Source organism: Eschscholzia californica, unplaced genomic scaffold (genome assembly GCF_041429995.1).
Source record: "Eschscholzia californica isolate CP2 unplaced genomic scaffold, dmEscCali1.0.p SCAF_6, whole genome shotgun sequence".
Lineage (NCBI taxonomy): Eukaryota > Viridiplantae > Streptophyta > Magnoliopsida > Ranunculales > Papaveraceae > Eschscholzia > Eschscholzia californica.
The window spans coordinates 26,180,416-26,204,656 of record NW_028238483.1 but is presented as its reverse complement, the minus strand read 5'-3'; the positions used below and the strand labels follow the sequence as shown (position 1 = coordinate 26,204,656).

General features: G+C 37.0%; 3 protein-coding genes across 4 annotated transcripts; 1 reads left to right on the top strand and 2 right to left on the bottom strand.

Moving 5' to 3' along the window:
- Positions 1-1,835: 1,835 nt before the first annotated feature.
- On the top strand, positions 1,836-6,900 carry LOC147532954 (UDP-arabinose 4-epimerase 1-like). The gene is made up of 11 exons (XM_086645126.1): positions 1,836-2,242; positions 2,659-2,813; positions 3,508-3,632; positions 3,991-4,104; positions 4,196-4,303; positions 4,397-4,488; positions 4,807-4,948; positions 5,092-5,186; positions 5,427-5,556; positions 6,069-6,213; positions 6,290-6,900. The coding sequence occupies exons 2-11, from the start codon at positions 2,753-2,755 to the stop codon at positions 6,532-6,534; spliced, it is 1,257 nt and encodes a 418-aa protein (XP_086501252.1). The 5' UTR covers positions 1,836-2,242; positions 2,659-2,752; the 3' UTR covers positions 6,535-6,900.
- A 959-nt stretch (positions 6,901-7,859) lies between these two features.
- EMB2279 (pentatricopeptide (PPR) repeat-containing protein) lies at positions 7,860-13,863 on the bottom strand. Its single transcript, XM_086645123.1, has 9 exons — positions 11,893-13,863; positions 11,116-11,307; positions 10,607-10,688; positions 10,322-10,513; positions 9,879-9,992; positions 9,547-9,637; positions 9,297-9,454; positions 8,661-9,092; positions 7,860-8,384 (listed from the first exon to the last, which is right to left on the bottom strand). The coding sequence occupies exons 1-9, from the start codon at positions 13,470-13,472 to the stop codon at positions 7,977-7,979; spliced, it is 3,249 nt and encodes a 1,082-aa protein (XP_086501249.1). The 5' UTR covers positions 13,473-13,863; the 3' UTR covers positions 7,860-7,976.
- A 2,072-nt stretch (positions 13,864-15,935) lies between these two features.
- Positions 15,936-23,673, bottom strand: HEN1 (double-stranded RNA binding protein-related / DsRBD protein-like protein). 2 transcript variants are annotated; one of them, XM_086645124.1, is made up of 10 exons: positions 23,285-23,673; positions 22,488-22,835; positions 22,221-22,310; positions 20,799-21,244; positions 20,136-20,369; positions 18,784-19,742; positions 17,979-18,130; positions 17,482-17,598; positions 16,942-17,079; positions 15,936-16,630 (listed from the first exon to the last, which is right to left on the bottom strand). In XM_086645124.1, the coding sequence occupies exons 2-10, from the start codon at positions 22,758-22,760 to the stop codon at positions 16,199-16,201; spliced, it is 2,841 nt and encodes a 946-aa protein (XP_086501250.1). In that variant the 5' UTR covers positions 22,761-22,835; positions 23,285-23,673; the 3' UTR covers positions 15,936-16,198. The 2 variants fall into 2 exon arrangements, with proteins under 2 accessions (XP_086501250.1, XP_086501251.1); XM_086645125.1 differs by having other exon boundaries at positions 22,488-22,873; positions 23,263-23,428.
- Positions 23,674-24,241: the final 568 nt, after the last annotated feature.

The window sequence follows — 24,241 nt, the reverse complement described above, 5'->3', positions numbered from 1 at the left end:
TCAGGAATGTGATCCTTTATCAAAATTTCACCACGAATTTTTTCAAACTCATCATTTAACACGGCAAGACAAATGATTTACGATAAGATACAATATCGTTTTCATTTTCCACGATAACTTTGTCACGGTTATCTAATCCATTAAAAGTTTCAACCAATTTACCGTAACATACCGAGAGTATCCTCCCATTCTGTTTGACGAAAAATGCCTTTTGATTCATAGAGAAGACTTCTAACTCATCAGATCCATCATAAAAAGCTTTAGATAAAGCTTTCATAATATCACGAGTTGTAGATAAATGAATGTATGGCTTCATAATTTTTTAATTCATAGAAATTAACAATCATCTCTTGACTTTTGATTTTCTGCGTACCACTTTCATATTAACGTCATCTTCAGTAGGTAATGAATTACCACGAATAAACGAAAGTTTTTCTTTTTCAGCGATATGCATATTCATGATTTGAGACCACATATCATAATTTTTTTCATTCAATATAATCACCGAATTAGTGGATCCTCCTGACTGAAAAATCGTACCAATTGTCTAATCCATCTTTTCCATTATATTAATTATAAGGAATGGAAAATTTTATATCAGAAAATGATAAATTGAGTCTCTGAGAAGATATGTTTGACCAACTCAAAACCTTGTAAATCGTGATATAATACATACCACAAAATACACAATTAAAGTTATTGTTTTCTTTTTTTGCCTTCTTTCTATAATAAATTTAATCTTTAACTTAAATATTAAATAAGAAGATAAAGATGAACGGTTCTTTCTCCTCTAATCGACAAAAATTTGAAAAAACTTTACGACCGTTGGCTTTGGAACCAAGTACAAAGTGATCAAAGAATTCTTCTATTCTTTGATGATTTTCAAAAGAAATACAAGACACTATTTATAGAGTTGGAATACTACTAGTTTATAATCTAATAGTTTCTTATATCTAATAATTTCTAGGGTTATTTCCCTAGAGGCCCCTTACTTTGTGACCAGCTTCTCGCGAAGGCCCCTACTTTATCAATAATACCGAGAAGACCCCCTTTTTTCAGTTATCGTTAAGTGTCTGTTACTCTCTCTCCTCCATCTGATCACCTCTCTCTGTCATGTTAACCCGTTCGCCACATCATCATCTTCTCCGATAGGGTCGTCAGTCAAAAATTTCGGCGACCTTCATACTTGAAAAAAATTTTATCTCTCTCTCTAAACACTCCGGCTAATTCCCTTCGCCGGAGTGTTTAGAGATAGAAAGAGGGGAGAGAGAAATTTTTTTTTTAATATGAAGGTTGTCGTCTGGTCGCCGGAATTTTTGACCGGCCGACGACCCTATCAGTGAAGATAATGATGCAGCAAAGGGGTCGACGTGGCAGAGAGAGGTGATGAGATGGAGGAGAGAGAGTAACAGACACTAAACGGTAACGGAAAAAAAGGGGCTTTCTCGTTATTATTGATAAAGTAGGGAGCTTCACGGGAAGTTGATCGTAAAGTAGGGGCCTCTAGAAAAATAACCTTAGTTTCTAATAATCTTTACTAGAATCTAATATTTATTACTTTTCAATATCTAAATATAAGAAAGATATTTCAACACCATCACAACGACACCTTTGACCCTAAAGTCAGACAAACATGCTTAAGGCCATTCTATGACCATCTTATAGGGTTTGAAAGTTTTGTTATTCATACATCTATTTTATTTATACTTCAATTAGTATATCATAGACTTTCATTCCATGAGAATTGAACTAAGACTTTTGAAAAACCACGTGGGTGTCCAACCACTACACCAAACTGCTGCGGACACAAATAATGAACATGTAATAGGGTGTGTACCTACAAAACCCACAAGTCCCTATAATGTTGATGTCCTACTACACCTAGTAGTCGTCCTTGTACTATCGACTCAAATTTCTAACTCTCTCCCTCGTGTCTCTCTCTACCTTCCCCAAGTTCAAGCGTACCTAGAGAGAGATAGAGAGTTAGATATAGAGGCAACAATCTTTCTCTTTCTCTTTCTAAAACTTGATTGAACAAGGGGAACTTTGTTGACATCTGTTGTTCTTATTTGATCAAAACACAAACACATCTCAAGTTGATTAGGTTGAAACGTTGAGTTCGTTTGTTTAAAAAATAAGGCCCAGGGGTGGTGGGATTTCGTTTTCTTCTCTTGTTTGGCTTCTAGTTTAATAAAGCTTCAACCTTGATCTAATGTGACGGTGTTCCTTCTTTCAGTTTCAGGTAATAACTACTAATATCTTTTATTCAGTATATATATACTTCTAATTTGATTTTCATTCTCTCAGTTAAGGATTTTTTCTCTTTGGGTAGTGATTTTATTGAATAAATTTCAAACTTTTTTTGATTTTGAAACTCTTTGTTTTCTCCTCATTAGGGTTTTTTTCTTTTTATTAGAATCAACAGTATTATTTGGGTTTTTGTTGATTTGGTTAGCTTATGGTTCTGTTTTCTTATTCAATTCTTCTTTAAAATTTTGGGTTTATTTTGAATTTGATCTTCTGATTGTCTTCAAAATTTAAGATTTTTTTGGAACTTTTATGATTTAAACTTGGAAGTGATGATTTAGGAAATAATATTGGTTTCTACTTTTGCCTGATCTTGAGAGTTTTGAATTCTCCTTTGATTGATTTTTGTAGGGTCTGAAGGAAACTCAGCCTGGTTTTGGCTTTCCTTGGATCTCTTACTTGCACAGATTCAAATAGAAAATTCAACTTTTGAAGTCTATCCAAAATGATAGGCACCAACAGAAACAGACCTCAGACAAGAGCTAGTAGATCTTGGACAATAGCAGGTAGTTGTTTTCTTCCTGTTTTCATATATTATTAGATATAGAGATCTTTTTGTAGGAATAGTCCCACATGGGCGGATCTAGCAACCAACCAAGAATATAATGTCTAGGTCCTCTCAACCTAATTGGTTTTGAATTGGATGACCACAAACTTAACACTTTTCAGCTATTATTAGTAGACCAAATCGATTTCGTACACTTTAAGATAATCAATTCAATTTAGCAAACTATAAATTGGGCAGTCTTCACACATCTTGGTTTTTGATTGAAAGGCAATGTCACTAGTTTTGAGATTAAGAGCATAATATTTCTTTACTGTCATTTATGTTGATCCTCAAAATATGGTTTAAAAAACGTACTACTGGTGAGTGGTCCTGATTTTAGTTGCTTTTGATATAGACATTACTACGTGCAAATGCAACAGAATTTGGTCACAACTTACAGTATGAAGATGACATGTAAGTTGGGTATTTGTAGGTCATTGATGGGGATATTTAGGGTTTTTGAATTTGGGTTGCAGTGAGAATAGGTTAGTTGCCGGAATCGTATAACCTTTGCGACCTTATGCTGGAAGAACTTTCGTTATTCATCTTTCAAACATGTCTCACTTTATTAATCTATAAATCGACGATACATGTTCTTTCTACTTACATAATCAGTCATTTTTACCAAGTATCAATTGCTTTCGTGTTTGCAGACATGGATTACTCAGAATCGAAAAAGAAGAATAACCTTATTGGAAAAGTTCTATTGGCTGCTGTTTTAGCTGCTCTATTCATATTTATGCTGACGAATTCATCTTGTTTTAGAAGCCCAAACCCGGTAAGTATCTGATGAATGAGTAAACCGTTTGAGTTTTTCACTTCTAGAAGTTTAGTAAGTATTGTTTTACGTTCTCTCCCATTTAAAATGGTCATCAGATATAAAACCAAATTTTTCGATGCTAAAGTTTGATGTAAAATGATCTCCGTAATGAAGATCATGTTCATAAAGAATCATTTTTCGAGTCATTTTCATGTGCTCAAAATGATCTAATGCAGTCTGTCTTATCTATATCAATCACCATATGCTGTCATCAAGGACATTTTAGAGAAAGCCGTACTTTTTTTTTTTGTTTTATTCCTATACTCTTTACGTTTTATACTTCTGACACCACTTGCACTTTCTATCCATCTTCCAGTTTTCTCGTCATGAAGAAGGCGTAACCCATGTCTTAGTAACTGGAGGTGCTGGTTACATAGGTTCACATGCTGCTCTTCGACTTTTAAGGGATTCATATCGTGTAACAATAGTGGTACTTCTCATTCAGATTTACTTGAAATTTCATCTGATATCAGTTCAGTTTCTAAGTGTCTTAATTACTATTGTTTTTCTCTGTTTGACAGGATAATCTATCTCGTGGTAACCTTGGTGCAGTTAAGGTTTTAGAGGAGCAATTCCCAGAACCTGGGAGATTACAATTCATATATGCGGATTTGGGAGATGCAAAAGCTGTATCCTTACCATATCAATCATTAGACAAACATGTTCTCCTATATTGTGTGTTTGGATGCTTTAGTCTTTTCCTTAATTCATCATGTTTTCAGGTAAACAAAATCTTCTCAGAAAATGCATTTGACGCAGTCATGCATTTTGCAGCTGTTGCATATGTTGGAGAAAGCACTCTCGAACCACTTAGGTATGTTATCTGTGTTTGAGCTTCTAATTAGGCACGTACAAGAAAAGAGAGGATTTTGTTAAGCATAGTGAGAGAGGCATGGAGATATGAGATATAATCTGGTTTTCCTATAATCTTTCCACTTCATCTATGGTTGGTTTAAGCTTTTCAAAAGTCCAGGATTATGGTTGCATTAAGCTATTAGAGATTTATGCATTGAAATTTGTTATTTATCACAATATAAATGTATATATTTTTTATTGAATCATATTTATACCCATACTATAAAAGTCACTAAAGAAGTGATGAAGCTAAGAATCTCTCGTAACTCTATTGCAGGTATTATCATAACATAACGTCAAACACACTGGTAGTGTTGGAGGCAATGGCAGCACACAGAGTGAAGACATTAATCTATTCTAGTACATGTGCGACTTATGGCGAGCCTGAGAAAATGCCTATTACAGAAGAGACTCCTCAGGTGAGATATCTTATTACCATTTTGTTGGAAGTTAATACTCTGGTGCATTTTGTTTCTTTATTTGATCTTTAGTCTACCTGAAATATTTTTTTGACATAACATGTAGCATTTTTATCTACTGACACTACTAGTACATAATGCAGGTCCCGATTAATCCATATGGTAAAGCCAAGAAGATGGCGGAAGATATCATCCTTGACTTCTCAAAGAATTCGGACATGGCTGTAATGATTTTAAGGTGGGTCGTTTTGGAAATTTACATGCATGCATAATAATTTTTGAAGCTCTTTTTAATCTGCAAATTTTTATCAAGGAGAGACAGTTCTACCCCACTGTGAAAGAAAAAAACAGAGTTGCAAAAATTAGGCATTTCAATTTTGAGCCCCTCGCTCCCAAGTCCTGACCAAACTGAAGCCTAAAACTGAGAATTGCTCTTAAGAAAACTCCACTCACATCTCCATTTATGATGAATTTTCAGATATTTCAATGTGATTGGATCTGATCCGGATGGAAGGCTAGGGGAAGCTCCCAGGCCTGAACTAAGGGAGCACGGTCGGATATCAGGTGCTTGTTTTGATGCAGCCTTGGGTGTTATATCTGGCTTGAAGGTATGCTGACTTTTATCTCTATTTACTTTTTGTTTAAATAAAGAAAGTTCATATTACCTTAGTAAACTGTTCCCACTGGAGGGACCAGAGTATGAATCTTACCATAACAAAAAGTTTATATATCTTAGTAGACCGTTTCCACTGGAGGGACCAGAGTTTGAATCTTATTGTTTCAAAGAACTTGTATCATCAAAAGAAGTTTATATTATCTAATGATAATGTTGAGTCATAACATATATGCCTCTCCGTTGGACAGATTAAAGTTTTCCTATCGTTTCCAAAAGGAATTATACTCTCTAGTTCAATTTTCTTTGCGCATTTTTAATAAAGACAGTGGACCACCAACCTGACCAGTTGAGACTTCTTATTACCCCACCAGTTGGGCGATATGTCTTGTTTACCAACGTTACAATTGGGTAAACAAAAGCAGACTGCTCTATCTCACAGTCTTATACTATATTTCAATTATATGTTCTATCTGTTATCAACTGACCTTTTTGTTTCCGATCCAGGTCAAAGGAATCGACTATACCACAACTGATGGAACTTGTATAAGAGACTATATCGACGTCACTGACTTAGTTGACGCTCATGTGAAGGCACTTGCCAAGGCAAAACCAAGGAAAGTTGGTATTTATAATGTCGGCACAGGAAAAGGTAAGATAAAGTTCAAATGAGCTAAACTATTGTTGGGTTTATCTGAATGCTGATCCAATGGACTTGATTCAAACAGGTAGATCGGTAAAGGAGTTTGTGGAAGCATGCAAGAAAGCAACTGGGGTTAATATCAAAGTTGATTATCTAGATCGTCGACCTGGTGATTATGCTGAAGTTTACAGTGACCCATCTAAGATTAAACGTGAACTGAACTGGACGGCTCAACATACAAATCTTCAGGAGAGTTTACAAACTGCATGGAAGTGGCAGATGTCCCACAGAAATGGTTACAAACCATCACCAGCTTTTCTACCTTACTGATTCGTCACGTTACGACCTCTTTTATCAAAGAACTAAGAATTACACTTTTAACTTCGAGCGGATTTCAGACAATTTTTACAGGGTGGGGAGGAGATTGGATTTGTTCTTTTTCAAAATGGGTAGCAGCAGCAGCAGCAGCAGCAGCAGGTCATTGGTCTCTTTTTATATGTAGGGAGAGAGAAAGTTTAATAATATTGCAGTCAGTCAACAGATATAGGTGTTTTTTTTCTTTATTTATCCCTTTAGTGTAGGCACTGAGGCAGCTTATTTATATGGGTACTAGTGAATAGCAGGTGTTTTCTGAACATTAGAATTTGTAATACAGAAAATAGTGATTTTGGTTTATAGAATCAGTTTTTATTTCTATGTTTTCGGCTAACAGAGATGCTTTTTATCTTTCTTAAGGCTTCATTCCGTACAATTTGAGTTCTTGTTTGCCCTCGCGTAATTGTTTTACTGAAAGCAATTTAATTTTCGAAAAAGCTAGAAAATATAAACCGGAGAAGAGAAGAAATATCTGTTAATAAGGGGTAAAATTAAAAAGAGTTTAACTCTCGCTTACAGAATTGTTAGTTTGGGGAGCATAACAGCATGTTGGATAATCTTATGGGGTCAAAACAACCTGTTCACCTATAGGGCCAATATGAAAATAACCACTTTTTACATAAAAAATGATAGAAGAGGCTACACAAATAATTTTATCGCAGACCTAAAGAGGAATCAACCGTCTATCAAGAGTGGAGAAGTCTATCGAGAGAGTATTTGACTTGCAAATGAAGAGTGTTTGCTTTGTGTGGGGTTTGAGTTGGAGCCAGCCTCTTACAACATTACTCTTTTTCTTTAGTTGGTTTCTTTTAGTTGACTAGGTCGGATGGAGTAACAGAGCAACAACATGGTCTTATGCTATCCCATAAGACTACAATAGTTACTTTTTGGCCTCATGTTCCTCTTAACGGGCCACCACACCGCAAATCACCGCGGGCAAACAACAAATCTCTCTCCGTAGCTCCTCTGTCACCGGTTGTTTTGCCCTAAACTCTGAAACCTCACTTGACGATGTCTCTTATTCAAAGAGTGGATTCCCAAGGGGGATAAAGAGAGAGGGATGAACATGAGAGAGCAGGAAAATGGTTGTTGTATGTGGTCAGTGGTGATGATCATGGGGGTGCTTTTGCAAAAAGAAGTAAAATTAGAATGAGTGTCCCCTAAACATTTGTTCCTGATAAATCAGATAAATTTCATCTCTTCTCTATAAACTTTCCGTTTCCGCAACGATTTCCTCCCTCCCCAAAGCAGCAGCCTAAATACAGTCTTGCAGAAACAGATTAGTGAACTTACATGTTACTTGAATCAAATGCTTAAACACAGAAACTACATACAAATCATTCACTTTTTTTCGGTATTAAATGAACTAAACGATCAAAACAAAGTATTTGTACAGACTATAACTTTGTATTTGATTCAGTAATAAGTGTTGGTTCATTCTGTAACAGATCAATGTCTGTTTTTGTAGTGAATGTCTGGACGAATTTTCTGCATGAAGTTATTAGATTTTGAAGTATTGGATGTGGTTGATCATTCCCAACAATTATGTTATTCAGATTATCTGTCAACCTAATAAGAGTATTTTTCTGAAATCTACTTGAATTAGTCTTGAGTAAATCAAACCAAGCCTTCTCAGAGAAAGCGTGATTCAATTCGTTCGTCGTTTGCTGATTCGTAATGCAGTAGATGGCTCCAGCAATGTCGTCTTCCTCCAGTTTCATTAAAAATCTTTCTTTAACCATTGGAGCCGGTGGAACTCTACTGCCTTTTTTCAAGTACTTCCAAGTTGTATCCAGTAACTCTCCCTGAACAGTTTTTCATCAAAAGAAAAGTATCAGCAAATTCATACTAATAAGAGATGCAACAACTTAGAGTAGATCTAATAATGAGTATCAAAAAGAAAGAGAGAAGTTCATCTTTATAACCATGGTACAAAGTTTCGAAATATATCCACCTAAATGACCAAGATCTTGCCATTTTCAGCTATTCTCGAACAAAATATTTCCTATTTTAGTATTCTCCGTTATAGACATCCATTATATTTTTTTACTAGATTACACGGTAAGTGACTGGGGAATTACCTTTCCAGCTCTACAAGCCTCCAAGACCATTCGGAGGTGACGTTTCGTGTTAAAGTGGCATCCCTGATGAAGCATTCGCTGATACACGTAACTGAAATCATCCCATTTCTTTTCTGAAACACAACTGTCTAACATGGTATTGAACGTGTAATTATCTGGTAATACTTTTTCTCTGTAATCAGCGTTGGTCGAAATTTGCATGCTATCATCCAACATACGTTGAAACAAATCTTTTGCTTTTTCGAACAACCCATGATCAAGGTAACCTTTCAGCATTATGTTATAAGTCACGACATTGGGAGAACAAAACTTGTGCATTTGTTCAAAGATATATGAAGCATCTTCGACATTTCCCGAAGTTAAACAAGCTTGAATCAATCCCGTGTACGTCACAACAAGAGGTTTAGTTGCAACTTTACATATCTTGTCGATCTGCAAGAGAAATATTACTGGCCATAAATAGTTAATATAAGATAAATTTCTTTTATTCAGTACTTTTGTAGTATAAACTTTATGAAAGACGAAAATGGAAGAAACAAATCAGTCTTTGTCCTTTACAGGAATGTAATCGGTCTGCTGCAGTTTGGGAAACTTTAGAAATATAGAGGAAATTAAGAAGATAAGTATGAAAGAGACCTGATTCAATGCTTCTTGGCATCTTCCTGCACTGCAGAGGCAACGGGCAAGATCGTAGTAAAGACTTGCGGAACCCACGATTCCTCTTCTTTCCATGTCTTCGACTGCGACCACAGCTTCATCTGTCTTACCTTCTTTCCAAAGTGTATTCACAAGAACTGTAGAAAATGGAGCAATTTTTAAGAAGCTTTTAGATAACAAATATATAAATTACCGACCCCATTTTAGAAACGACAGCTTGCTCAGATACCTTTGTAGTTTAAAGAATTTGGACTTGACGATTTTTCGACTTTTCTGAAGAACTCGTGAACCAAGTTGTACTTTTCACAAGCTAACATAACCTGTTAAAGCATTATTAACAATTATGATATTAGTCCACTGTTAGGATCATCTGTTATATTCAAATGGTTGAGCAATCGAAATTCATGTCAAATACATAGATGCAAGTGATTGACGTGATGAAAGAATCAAGAAATAAAATGCAAAGTTACAGGGGCAAAAACCCAAACTTTATTGGCATGATGATGTTTAAATTGACATAAAAGTGTTAGTAAATGAATAGCTTGAGAAGGTGGTTGCTACCTCCATTAGAAGACCATATGTTGTGCTTGAAGGATGGAGGCTTTGTTCTTTTAGTTGTTGCAATACCCAAAATGCTCCTTCCCATTGTTTACGTCGAATACAAGCATTTAAAACCTACATTTTTGAGGAATTATGGTACCAGTTGAAAATTGAAAACTAAAAGGCGAAAATTGGATAGATGGTGACATGTAATTTAGTATATATCTGCTGCTTTTGATAAGTTTTGATACGTTTCCTTCGTCAATAGTTATCCTCAAGATCAAAGGAACACATATTCCGAGTTCAGGTCTGCATTTCTGAAGCATTTCTACCATCCAAATTATTGGTATGGGCAATAACGTATATCAAACAGTACCACCTATTTTTGTGCCATATGTCACTGGTTATAGCAGGATTTTGAGTTTCGATGATGAACTCCTAAAGGGTATTCAAGAATTACTCACAGCATTGTAAATAACAAGATCTGGTTCCAGTCGCGGATCCCACTTATCGAGGACCCCTAATTTGAACTTCTTTTCCGGAAGAGATCGCATACAATCTATTACATCTAAGAGTTCCTTCATATGTCCTGCTTGTCCAAGAGTGACAGCTATACAATGATAAGCTGCAAGGTCGGGATACGACGATAGTTCTTGCTGGCAATAGCACCAAATAGTGAGTCTAGTAAGTAATAATAAGGTATATATTAGAAAAAGAAAACATTCAACGGGTTTATATATCTGCATTACCCGCATGGCATGAAATACATTGAGTGCCTCGACTGGTCTCTTTGCCTTGCCAAGTACATCAAGAGCCGCAGTGTAAATATACCTGAAGCACAAAGAGGGTTAGTGCATATCCAGTTGACTAGCGAACTAGTTAAGCCCTAATAGACTTGCAAAGCTAAAAAGGGAAAGATGCAAAACTATAAAATAGAATCAAAGATTTGTAAAATCTAAATAAAACGAACATCGAAACAATGGCCAGGGGTACAAGTTAAGCAAGGATATAAATGATCTGTGGGCATACTTGCATACCCCTAGCACAAGTCGCCCGAGCAAAATGCTATTAGGACCATACAGATCAAGTATATGCTTTCCACCCTCAATATTTTGTTCGGGTGGGAAACGATTCTTATGATCCAGCGAAATGTGCGTCTATGCCAGAGGCCATTGTATAATGTATATAATTTGCAACCCGTAAAAGTACTATACTGCTAGGATTTTATTCTGATTAAGGTAAAGCAGAAGAAGTTTGCCTGCTCTTGTGGGACTTGAAACGCTCACGTGATTGAAACCACTCTATCACTTGTAGCACACGTCTCCAGTTCCCAAATGTACCTAATACCTGGATAACCCTCAAAATGGTATTATCTGTGAATTTGATTTGTGCACTGCGCATCATCTTAGAGAACATCCACTCGGGTAAATCAATGTCTGCGCCATTCAACCTTGAAAAGAGAAATATTTGAAGTAAATGAATCCCCCATGATGAATAAGTAAACAAGTATATAGAAGGAAGCAAATGATCTGCAACTTCAAATAAATAGACACTTGAAGGTAAAAATAGTCCAGCATATAGGAGCACAGTTTATCATTCTAAAAGAAAATCTGTCCACAGAGACCTGGGTTTCTCAAATATAAAGGCAGACAAAGCATCTAGGGCAGCAACAAAACTTAGCTTCAATTCTACTCCTTATAGGAGGTCTCTAGTGAGAAATCAAAGCGGTAAAAGCTACTGAAGCAAATCAAGATAAGTTCTTGTGACATATAGATGCCAACAAATGAAATAATCCCCACAAAAGAGCGATTGAAAACAACATCTGTTTTCACAGAAGCTAACAATGCTACTACAAAAATTGAAGGTAATTATTGGCAGTGACACATGCCATTGTTCTTCAGTCCTGATACTATGTAAAACTACTTCAAAAGTTAAAACTAATCATGGCGGAGCAGAATTATCATCAGGAGACACAATTAGCATTTAGCCATCAAATAAAAGATACATGAATATCGAGGAGTTAAATAAGGCTTACCACTTTGCTAGATGCTGGATTCTTTCTTCCATTTCCATCCGCGAGACTCGTGGCATACCTCTAACATCAGTGAATACCTCAAATGACTTAAAAGCAGCTCTTTCCATCTCGACATCGCTCTCATCATCATCATCATTCACAAAATCTATGTTTCCTCTTATGGATTTTCCACTTATTACTGGATTTGCATGCCTAGTGTCATCAACTTGAATTTTTCTACTATCCAATCTTAAATATGTGTCCCTGTTTCTACGATCCTGTTGCTCTATTTCCGAAACATTTTTCAACTTGAAAGGCATTTGGTTGTCATAAGACTGTCTCCTTTCAATGCTGCTATTAATCTCAGTGGCATCTGTCTTCCTCCCAAAATTACTTCTTTCAAAGTGCTCGTTTTTCCTCATTCTGTTGCTGCTAGTCTCACCCGGCTCCCTTTCAATGGCATGTCCATCGAATTTCTTCTTATCCAAGTAGGTACCAATCTTGTGCTCAGCTACCATCTTATCGACACTAGTTCTATGAACTTCAAAATTCCCAACCCCACTCTTTCTAAAGTGAGAAACTTCTGTTGATGACTGAATTGCATAACTTGCACGAGCTTTTACCTGGAACTCATCTTTCATCACATGCTTTCCCTGCATTTCTCTAGTATTTATATTCCGACTCAATTTTCCACCTTCATCATCCTCGTTACTTTTGAAGCTTTTAACATCATATTTCTCATCGCTATCACGTTTTCTTGAATAAATACTATGCTTCGACTTGGAAAACCCAGAGTCCTTCTCCTGGTCTACCCTTCTATTGTGATCATTAGACCATCTTCCATTCGTTCCCTCTGAATTCCACTTGCCATTGTTCTCTCTAGATCCTCTACTAACCTCTGAATTTTCATTATTCTCGTCGAAAATCAATTTATGTTGAACAGAATCCCATGCACTTTCTACACCACCCTTCTCTGTGAAACCAACTTTACCTGCCCGTTTACTTTCACCATTTAAAGTACGATGTCCTCTATCTCTAAAACCTAATTTACCTCTACCACGGCCTTCTTGAACAGTCTTTAGACTAGAATTTTCAGGTAATCTATCTCCACCAAGGAATTCAGGCTTTTTTACTTTAAAAGCATGCTCCTCTAAAGTGGACTTCTCCTGATCTTCTTCAGCAATTGGTGGCTTCCAAATGCGCTTTGACGTTGATTTCTTCCTCGGATGATTTTCATCGTCATCTCGAGTAGGACTATTCTCCCTACAAGTCTTAACAGACTCCATAGCTTTCAAATACTCATCAAATGAAGGCTGGAATTTAAAGTCCTTATCCACAGCATTCCCCTTATTACTTGAACCATTATCATTAGATTCTACCTTCAACAAAGCATTGATTTTTCCACATTTAGGTCTTCTTCCCACACTAAAACTCCAACTTTCTTTAACCCTTTTTGTGTTTAATGAAATCCCAGAAATGGGTTTCTTAGGAATCAAAAACCCATGTAGGGAATAAGGATTGGTACAATAATTTGGACACAAAATCTGACTCCTTTCCAAACAACAGATACTAATTTGATTATGCATCAACGTTATCTCCATAATAACTTCTCAATATATCAATTTGACCTTAAAAATGGTGAAGAAACCACATTTTTCAACTTGAACTACAAAAGTGAAAGAGAAATTGAGAGGAGAATCATACAAATACAGTAGTTTATGAGAGCTGCTCAAAACCTCCTAGTCCCTGGTTTAGAGTTAAACAGAAGACTTCCGAATTCGAACAGGAGAATTTCGTAAAATGGGGAGATAAGAGAGAATGTCACTACATATACTTTCTTCCTTACGCACAAAGGGGGAGTGATATTTTTGTCCGGGCAAAAAACAATTTTGGGCCGGGAAGTTATATGAGGAAAGATGGTATGGGATGTTTCAAAGGCTTCGACTAGTAAGTTTTGTTTTCTTAAGGGAGCACACACAGCCAACAACGGACTGACTGACAGCTCAGTTGGTAGTGCATATACTCTAAAATTCTAGAAGTCTCAGGTTGGTTGAGGTGAAATCCATGGTTGATTTATTAAAAAATATATAATAAATAAAGTAGTTTGGTTGGGTTTTAGGCCCGTAGTTTATTTGAACTTTAGGCTCGTTCTTGTAAGGGTTTAAAATTTGACGGTTATCGTACTTATCACATCATAAATGACATCGGTTTTTTGTATGAAATACACATAAACCCTCTGGAATTGAACTCACGACCTCTCAGGTTTCAGAGGTGTACGAGAATATAAGGATAACTGGCGACTGGCGGCTTGTCACAGGGTCGCAAAGGGACAACAATCGATATTACATCCTATCCCGACATTCATTGAGGACTCTATTACCTTTGTGCTTCTAGATAATTTCTGCAACCTATTGCTCCGTCCAATAATCTTTTGTTGACATTAAACTTTGATAGAAAGATTTCTGGTTTTGGCTCTGTAGATTTTGATTCACCATTATCTCAAGAAATGGTAATCGACGTGCTTTCTGCAAGAAAATAAAATGTCGCATTATTTTTCTTGCAGACCAAGAATGATATTTGTCTCCCTAATAACTGATCTTTCGTCGGATGTCTATGTTCATTTCACACACAATCCTCTCATCTTCAAAGAAACCCTAGACGCCATTGTTGTGGATCTTGAAAAGACTTTCCATTTCGAGCCTTTTTATGCAAGTGAATACTCAAGAAAATTGTTTTTACCAGCTTCTCAAGATCCGACGAGTAAAACTTGTTTGACTTCCAACAACAACGTTTCGACTTTATTAGAGCAGACCTTCTTGAAATTCAAAATCCAATCACCCGGAAAGACATCCAAATTTCAAATTTGCAGAAGCGATAGTGTACAGGGGAGAAAAACATATAAAAGATTTTTGTGAACAAGGAGAGAAAAAAATGAACTTATAAAGGTATCCTGCTATACCCTTAACCTCTATAATGCATGCAACACTGATTTCATCCTAGGAATGAGTAAGAGATGAAAATCTATTTCAGTGTCATTGACGAGTTAGGATATAGCTTCAGTTGCTTTTTGAACCTAGATCGTAGGATATCCAGTCATCCAGGTAGGGTTTTACCATGTCTTAACTCATTTACTTAGTGTTTTAGCACCATTCACATGATGCAATTTTAACTCTTTGTTTCACCATTGTTATATCCATATCCCCAAGTGACTTAGGATTTGACATAACTCTAATTTATCTATCCCTTTTAAAGTGCTTTGTTTTATGGCCTTACTATGTTGTTTGTATGTATCTAGTGCCTACGCAACAACTATCTGGGATGACTCCATACACCAGCGTTAATCATATCTAAGTATCCTGTAAAAAGTTTGCCACTACTTTGCCTACTTCATGTGCGTCCCTTTGAGGATTTTTGTGATATAGCCCTTGGTGATTTCTCAAAACCCTTGTTAGGCTCTGTATTTGAGATTCAATTGTTATCCACATATCATTATTTTACTACGACAATCAAACTCTTGGAAACTTTTCAACACATCGGAACCATGTGTTCCTCAGACTGCTCACGCGCACACACACACACCACACAAGAGCGGATCCCAGGGTGGACAGGCATGTTTTAAATTAGTTAAGAACTAGTAACACAGTGACAAGTGTAATGTGCCCAGTTCGTCAAAGAGTTTAATTGGCCACTAATACCACCTTTTATCCTAATTTGAGATCATTCTTATTAGTCCGCTAACACCCTTTATTCTTGTCTTGTAATGACTAATGTAGATCATAGTCAATTTCTCACAAAAAATAAAATGATAGGCCCAACAACATAGAGACTAAAGTCTGACAAACTTATTATTATTATTATTTATACCGTTAATCTAACTATGAATTCCACCTCTTCTGGAAGAACATGAGACCTCCACGATTTTGGAGTCTATGTCAACAGTGTCAATCACTTGGGCAACCAAGTGTTAACATCCGTAGATATTCTTAACAAATGGATAGCTTGCCTTTCTCATTGTTGTTTGCATTAATAACAGCTGCTTTCCCGTCAGCCAAAAAACACGGATAGAGTATAAATTCCCAAAATTGAGCTTTCATGTCATCTGCATTATCCCCAAAATTTACACGTAAAAATACTGAGATTTACTACAGAAAGCAGATTACTTCTATCGCAAGCCCACATACTGTCATCTATAAGCTTAGTAGATCTTTTAAAGCAAAAGGGGGATTTCAAAATAATATTATCTAAATAACTAGCATAACAACCTCAAAGGGCTTCTGGTCTAAGAACTGTGTCAACTTAGGTTAGAGTTTCTAAAAAAGAGTGAATATCAATTAACTGCTATTCCATTCCACTCCCATATAACTTCGTAATGGTGGTCAGCCAAATCCCCATGTGTCAAGCTACGGTCACGGCGTTGCCTGAAAACAGCAATCTGAGAGGCAAACCCTGGTTCAGTGTCACCACAGCCACCTACTCCACTGAACTCAACTGTATAATCATGTCTTTCCGCTAGGTCAGAAGCCCAGGAATTAAACTGATCTCGGGTCCACTCAAACTTGTGATCATGGTTACGGAATTTGCATGGTAGAGATGAATTCTTCCCGTCTGTATCTTCGTCTTGGTTAGACATAGTAGACTTCTGAAGTATTGGGTTGTATTCATAATTTGGAGTAGATACAATCAGAATCCTTGGGCAGAAAGTACTCAATACGATATTTCCAAATTTACATGCTTCATCTTCCTCCATATGCTCAATTACCTGCACAAGAATAAAACTATGCATCTTCCAAAATCTAAGGAAACAAAAAAGTTTAGGTCGTCCCCGAGGATGGAAGAATAGACCATCAATAATGCAGATTTCGGAGATCAACATGGGATCTCTAGTCATCAAAACCGGTATCTAATAGTCAACATTAATTCCGTTAGTCCTACCTTGACCCTTCACTTTAACTCAGTGAGTAGTATAATTAATAACTAGTAGGTGACATGTATTACCGTTATGTTTAGGAAGTCTATCTGAAACACAACATGAGTGTATTACATGCAATGCATAGAAAGAGAATATCATACCTCTAAGCAGGTACCAATATCGTATCCATACAGCCTAGAGTCAAAAACTGTAATGGAGCCATCATATAGAAAGGCTGATTTAATTTTTGAATTTGGTGTATCTGGGTCCGATTTTGCATTCAGTTTCGTATGAAGAACCTGCAGTTCCAGACAATATTCAGATATAGAGGTCATACTCACGAATGTCTTAAGGTAAAACTTTTCATGGCAGGTGATGTCATAAAGGGAAAAGAAGACATCCTTTCATTGAGCAGGGTCATACCCAATATTCAGATATAGGGATCATACTAACGAATGTCTTAAGAAAGATATAATGGTAAAAAGACGATAAAAACTGGTCCTTATCACAGTTACACCTGGCAAAAGCATGATTTCTGAATAACAGGAAAACTAATAACAGCATCCAGCCTTGTGCATCTCTACATGCAGGGCAAATAGCCTTTTCACTCTTGGAGTCCAAATTAATGAAACAAAATATTTGCAGATGAATAAACTCGATAATAACTTAAGAAGATATTTAGGTTAAACAACAGTACAGACCTTTGCTGCACGGCTGAGGCTCTTTCGTGAGATGTCCACACCAACGATCTTCTCAAGGGAAGTTGGATAATCCAATAGAGAATCCAATAGAGCACCCGATCCGCACCCAAAATCAACCTGTTAATTTAAACAGAATGTCAACACACTTGGTTATATAAAAAAATAGAAAATCAATTGGTTAGACAGATGAGCTGTGCGAAGAAGTAATGAACGTGTGTAGAGGATAGGGCAAGTATATATATTCTGATCAGTGGCTCTTTCAGGGAGATCATGGCAACAGTTCAATTCCGCTTCTGCCTATAAAATTTTGCAATTTATAGTTTCGGGATTTTGTCCGAGCGGTGCAGTTATGATCAGAATATACACTTGGGAGATTCAGCTTCTCATATCTCTATGCTTGAATGTGCTTTTGCAAATAACACTTGTTACGTAAGTATTTATCTCGTGAAGAGCTTGAAAGAACAAAATTGTTAATTATCAGGAAAAAAAAAGATTACCAATGTTGCAGCACAAGATTCATTAATGTATCTAAGAGCATACTCCACCCGCTGTTTGGAAAGTGGTGGGCTAAATAGAGCTTTCTCCATCCGATCCTCCAAGGGCTCTGTTACTCCCAACAAATTTATGGAGTACTCCAAGAAACAGTTTTCTGCAAGAGAAAAAGAACTCAAACTGATGTACAACATAGAGATATGATAACAGAGTAAGAACTGTAAACTGGAACGTCATGCTGCAATAGGATTTTAGGACGGTTTCGGAGTCAGTGACTCACTGCAGTACTTTGTGCAGTCGAGTAACGTGGGTGCGAAATGAACATTTTCACAGGCCCACCTGCAACATAATGACCTTGCCCTGGCTGGAGCCTGAATGGAGACTTAAAATAAAATTCTACCTGAGTTAGTATAGCTTATAGCTTGATTCACATCTTATTCTAGAGTACCTGCACTTTACAAGGGTTCGGCAAACCAATGTCAGCCGAGAAAAACAGAGCCTTCTTGGTTCGTTAGATCGATCTGAGATCTACAACATTCTGGAGATTATGAGTGGACATTTGTTTACCATTAATAACATGAACTTTTAAGTAAACCCCAAGAAAATCATATTCACGCAGTTCTTGGAAATTGGGTTATCAATTCAAAGCAATATCTTGATAAATCATTTCATATCCAATGTCAATACTTGTCAGTGCACCATACATAAAGGATTATGGTTGCCGTGCTAAGTCAATAGTAGAAATGACATGAAAGGGAAGAAAAAAAGAATTGTCAAGAGAGATATTAAATCGAAGGGAAGGAAACCCACCTGAAGACAACTGTTGGAGATATTTAACAGAATCATTAGCTGCAGCCAAGATTAAGAGGTGATGTGGTAGCTCGGTGACAAAACATGCAGATTGGCTCATACACATCTGAGTGACGCATGATTCAAGCTGAGGAATCACTGCTCCAGTTCCTATTTCAAATTCAAACTCGGTACTACTTTCAAGAGGTTTTTTCATATGTTCACCTTCCCTCACCAAAGAAATAGCATAACTTATGCTAACAAGACAGCCGTTTGATGGGGATACACCCAATTCAGGACCTGTGATCTTTGGTAAACACTCTTTTGTTTGCGGCTTCATCTCTAAAGGTTCTACGCATTTCGATCCCAGTAAACTACATTTAGGCAGAGAACTAGTATGCTGAAGAGTATATACAGATAGACAGAATCCAAATGCCTTTGATAGCAACTTCGGATAAACACGAATGCCAAGCACCTCTTCAGAAAAGGACCACTTCTCTACAGGCATGTCTAGTCGCTTAAAATACTGGTTCAACCACAAAAGGACCTTTAAGGCAGCATTCTGTACTGCATCACTCTGCTTTCTGTAACAATCTGTAGGTGAACACTCGATAATCAAGTCATGGCCTTTTGACAGTATCTTTGCTTTACAACTAAAGGTGCCTCCACAGCCCACCAAATCTCCACCATTAGTATCACCTGTTCCTCCATTTGTACATTCTGTTTCTGCACCTAGTTTTGATAGCACCTGTTTCTCAGGCACTTTTTGTTTCTTGGACGGAGATTGAATAGTGTCCACACAATTTGCAGAGAATTCAGGTTCCGCTAGCCAATGCTGACGGCAGAATGTAGAAAGGAGATCTCTAGGAAAGGAACCCCTCCAGTTCGTACGTGTAGTGAATGCGACAGGCAACTCCGCTGCAATCATTGCATCTCTTGATAACTTGTAACCTCCGTTAGGAAGTCTACCAACAAGCATCCTGTAGAAGGATTTTTATCATGAATAAGAACCTCAGGACACTCTCTTTAGAGCAAGAAATAGAAAATATAGATAGATTGCAGCCAATATAAAGTCATCGATCAGGAAAAGCGATAGTAAAACGTAAAGGCAACTGAGGCTCCTTATTTTTCCTGATATCTTTCCTCCTTGGTCAAGTTCAATTAAGCAACAGTGAGGTGAGCAACACCACAAAAGTATCAAACATTACATTTCCAAACAGGCTCCTGTATATGATTATCTTTCGACACGATCAGAATCATGTCAGTGAGAAACATTTTCTCAAATTGACAACCCATCCTAATAAAAACAAACTAAAGGTGAAACAGATTTGTGTAGATAGAATATCCTGCATGGATATATGTGGAAAACAAACCTGTAATAGACACCGAGTGTTACATCTTCATGAAAAAGCTCCCTACATTTCCATGTGTATCCAATGGTTGCCAATAATGCATCCCCATAAATTTCTTGCCCAGAAAAATAAGAAGCTCTCACGTTGAGGGTTTCTCCTTTGTGTGAGAGGTCTTCTGATGATGAGTCCAATTTTAGAGGAAGCTTGAGAGAAGAAAAGTACAATCTCATTTCAGAAGAAGACTTTCCAATGGTCCTGCAAAGAAAATTTATGATTAAAATCAAGCGTACGTCCTCAAAAGGAAGAATTAAGCTAACATCAATGGTGATTGGAAATCATGCCATAGACCTCCACTTCCTAGTAAAAGCTTGGCACAACTAAAATTTGCAATTGTTGGACATTTTATGGCCCACCCTTTATGTTTACAGAATAGAGGTATCAAGGATTGGTTGCCTACGCCACCATCACGGAGATAGTTTTTGCCCATACAATCTACATGATATAATCAAATAATGTTGTTTCAATCATTATTCATTAGATTTACAAAGTATCATCAAATTTGCACAGCTTAGGTTCTTTCCGTCTTGAATGGTTGAGTTAAGTGGTCCTAAAACAGTAGCTACTAGAACATTTAAGTGAAGATTAAAATCTCTTTGGAGCTTTAGTTTATACGTTTCTACCCACCTAGAGACCAAAACATGAGAAGTATCTTCAACAACGAGTTCTTCGGCAATAGCATCCATGTAATACCCATAAGAAGAAATGTTAAGAGACACCTGTTGGACAGACTTCTCAATTGAGCATGGAATACGTATAGCTTCAACGCGAATGACTTCCGTTGAACTCTCGTTAATTGCCTGTAAAGTCTCTGGAGAGTATGGTGTTTGCCTCCAAATCCAATGTTTACCTTCAGTAGTGGCAACAGAACCAGATAATCTTGCTGCCCTCAGAATAAGTGGCATGCTCAATAAGGGGTTCAATTCCACATTATGATTGATGGATTTGCATAAGTTATTAAGCTTTTGATCACATGCGGCAAGGATAGATACAGGGACGAGACCATGAAGATCACCTTCTCTTCCTAGCGTAGCTCTTAAATGACCAGTCAGCGGGTGAAGAGACGAGAGAAACTTCATTAACAAAATAAATAATAGAATAAAAGGGTCAGAGTACTGGTCTTCATATATAAGGTTGGGAAATAAAAAAAATGTTATATTTCATGACATGCCATCTAGCAATGGTATTAAGATATAGACGAGGAATAATACGAGTAGCTGGAGGGCTATAACAACTTCAGTTAAAACAATTATACCGGTCTGAACTCTGATATCATTTATAGACGATAGTTTTTTTCAGTGGAGTAGAAATATGGGATGGGCCAAATCTAAATCATATAATGATTCCGTAAACCACTGCCGCTATGATGATATAACATAGCTACCGAGCCTTGTACCCTTTTATTCTTTATCGATACAGATTCACTCAATGTCCAAAAAAAAGAACTGACGATTGGAAAGGGGATTGATGATATTTCCATGTTGTCTTTTTTGCTCATACAAGTTAAAAGTGTTTCTACGTCTATAATCAAGAGACTACAGCTATGTGGTAGGGATTTCAATTTCAGTCAAATCACTTGAGACAACATACCAAATTCAAAGATTTAGATTGGAGTATTTATGTTGAATTGAGATGCTAGCCCAAAGAGTTTGAACTTTCACGTTGTTGACTCGTTATCTAGATGCACAAATAACAAACTTATGCTCTTTTAGACGCTCTGACGTTTAAATAAGCTTACAATTAAAACCTTACTGGAAAAGGATATTAAATTATCAACAAAGGTGATGGTTATGTATAAATGTACGAGTGATGGGATACAAAAATCTCAATGGCTACTATACAGTTGTTGTATCTTAAGAAAACTAACATTTTGTCCAAGTAAAAGCCTTATGTGCAAATTTGGCAGCTACCCTGTGTTCGAAAACTAGATGTTCAAATCCTCCAAACTAGCCACACAAAAACAAGTAAACAACTGTATGCACAATTGTGGAAGTTATGTGCCTCCTCCTTAGTAGTAACTTGTCTATTGAAACCACAAAACTTACTGACCTCATTTGAAAACAGATAAGAGACACGAGCAACTAATTCATCTGATGCTTCTTGTTCAGAAGGATTATCTGCCGACACACGGATACCTAGCTGCAAGAAGATCATAACCATGAAAGAGACTTGGTGGTTCAAAACTCAAAGTGGAAAGTCGTTGTTGCTTATGATTCCAAAAGAAATACGTACTTCAATCACATCATGAAACCTAAAGCAAACAATGTAGAAAAAAACTAAAATAGATAACACCAAAACGGAGAGGTAAAAGCACACCTTTTCCATAGCCATCTTAGCAGCAGATTGCTCTGCATCCTTCTTCCTCGAAAAGGGTTCTGAAGTAACAGAAATTTCTGGAAGGTGCAAGCAACAGCGAAAAAGGCAAGGGCCCTGTTGTGGAATAGCTAACCCTGGGCATCCATTTTGAGAAGATTCCTTCACTTCTTTTGTCTCATAACGGGCGCTATTACCAAATTTCTGGTGTATAATAGCTTTCGGGGTAGGAGGTATCCGCTTAGGCACGATAGGTGTTGTTTCACCAGTCCCCATTGATCCTCTTTAACGCGATCGAAAAAAACAGAAACCAAAATACTGAAACACAGAACTACTCCAGTAATCCAGCTCCTGTTCAAAGCAACAGCAATAATAATACAAAGCAAAAACTGGACTTTGAAGATAAAATGGTAATCAAGAATTAGTTTCACAGGCAATTAGGTTTTTTCAACAGGCAAAAAGGAGAACTTTAAGAAAAAACATTTCTTTGAAGAATTGGAATAAAATGGCCTAAAACCCCAACTTCCAAAAGAAAGGATGAGTTGTTCAATCTATAATTAATCAGAGCATCAGGCATGCAAATCAGCACAACCATTGAAGTTCATAAACCCTAAACCCTAAGCCACCAATGTCACACAATCAGGTTTCATTGTAAGGGGAAAAAAAAATCAAGAAACAAATAAAGAAATTGAATATGTTCACTTTCATGTGAGGGAAATCGAACTGCTAAATTTGCGAAAAAAAAGCGCAACTGATAACCAAAAAAAATTTTGACTACCCATTTCGTGTTAGTATCTTACCGTCTTTCTAGCTATTTCTCCTCTTCAGTTCTCTCTCTCTCTCTAATTTCCGCGTTTTCTAGGTTCAGACAGTTCGTGACTGTACCTTCAGAATTGAGCTTTTAAGACGGGTTTTTAGAGAGAGAAACAGAGGAAAAGACAACCAAAAGAAAGGCCGGACTGGTCTAAACAAATGTTGACCCACCACTATTGGTGGGAATCGGGCACTCAAAGGGTTGGGTCGGGCCGGTCAGACTCTCAAATTAAGAGTAAACTAACAAACATCGGCCAGTTCAACAAAAAAAAAAAAAAAAAACAAACATCGGCCTCATCAGGCCGGGTTTTTGGTATCAACCACTTGTCCAGCTTACAAACACGAACTCGATCGGGTTTCATGTTTGCCTGCGGGTACCGGGTAGCCCATCAATGTAAAAATATTTACAAGTAGAAAAATTGCAGAAATAATACTACTTCCTCATAAAAACTTAAAGGTAACAAAAGTATACATGTAACATGTAAGGCCTGTAAGCTCTAATATTTAACAAAAATACACATGTTAATATGTGATATTAACAAAAGTGTGAATTCAAAAGTCCCCAGAACTTTTGTTTAACCTTGACGGTTGGATTGAGGCTGGTTGGAGCTGGAGGGCTGGTTGGAGCTACTGCTAGGCTCTCCTGAGGAACTCTCCTCTTATTAGGAGCGCACCATGGGTGGGCAGCTAATCACTGTTATTGCTTGCTAGATTAAGGAAAATGGTTTTGTATATAGTATATATGGTAACTGGTTTGATAACTCGTTTTGTCATGATGTTTACAACTTATTAAATGAACTTTTGAAAACGTGATGGGTTTTGGATTGGTCTTCTACCAGAATAACTCGTGTCGGTGAGTACTGACCCCCTACCAGTTGTTAGTGTGCAGGTGCTTTGATGTAGCCTCGAGGCGGAGTTGTAATCCAGGCGGTGATCTTGTCTGA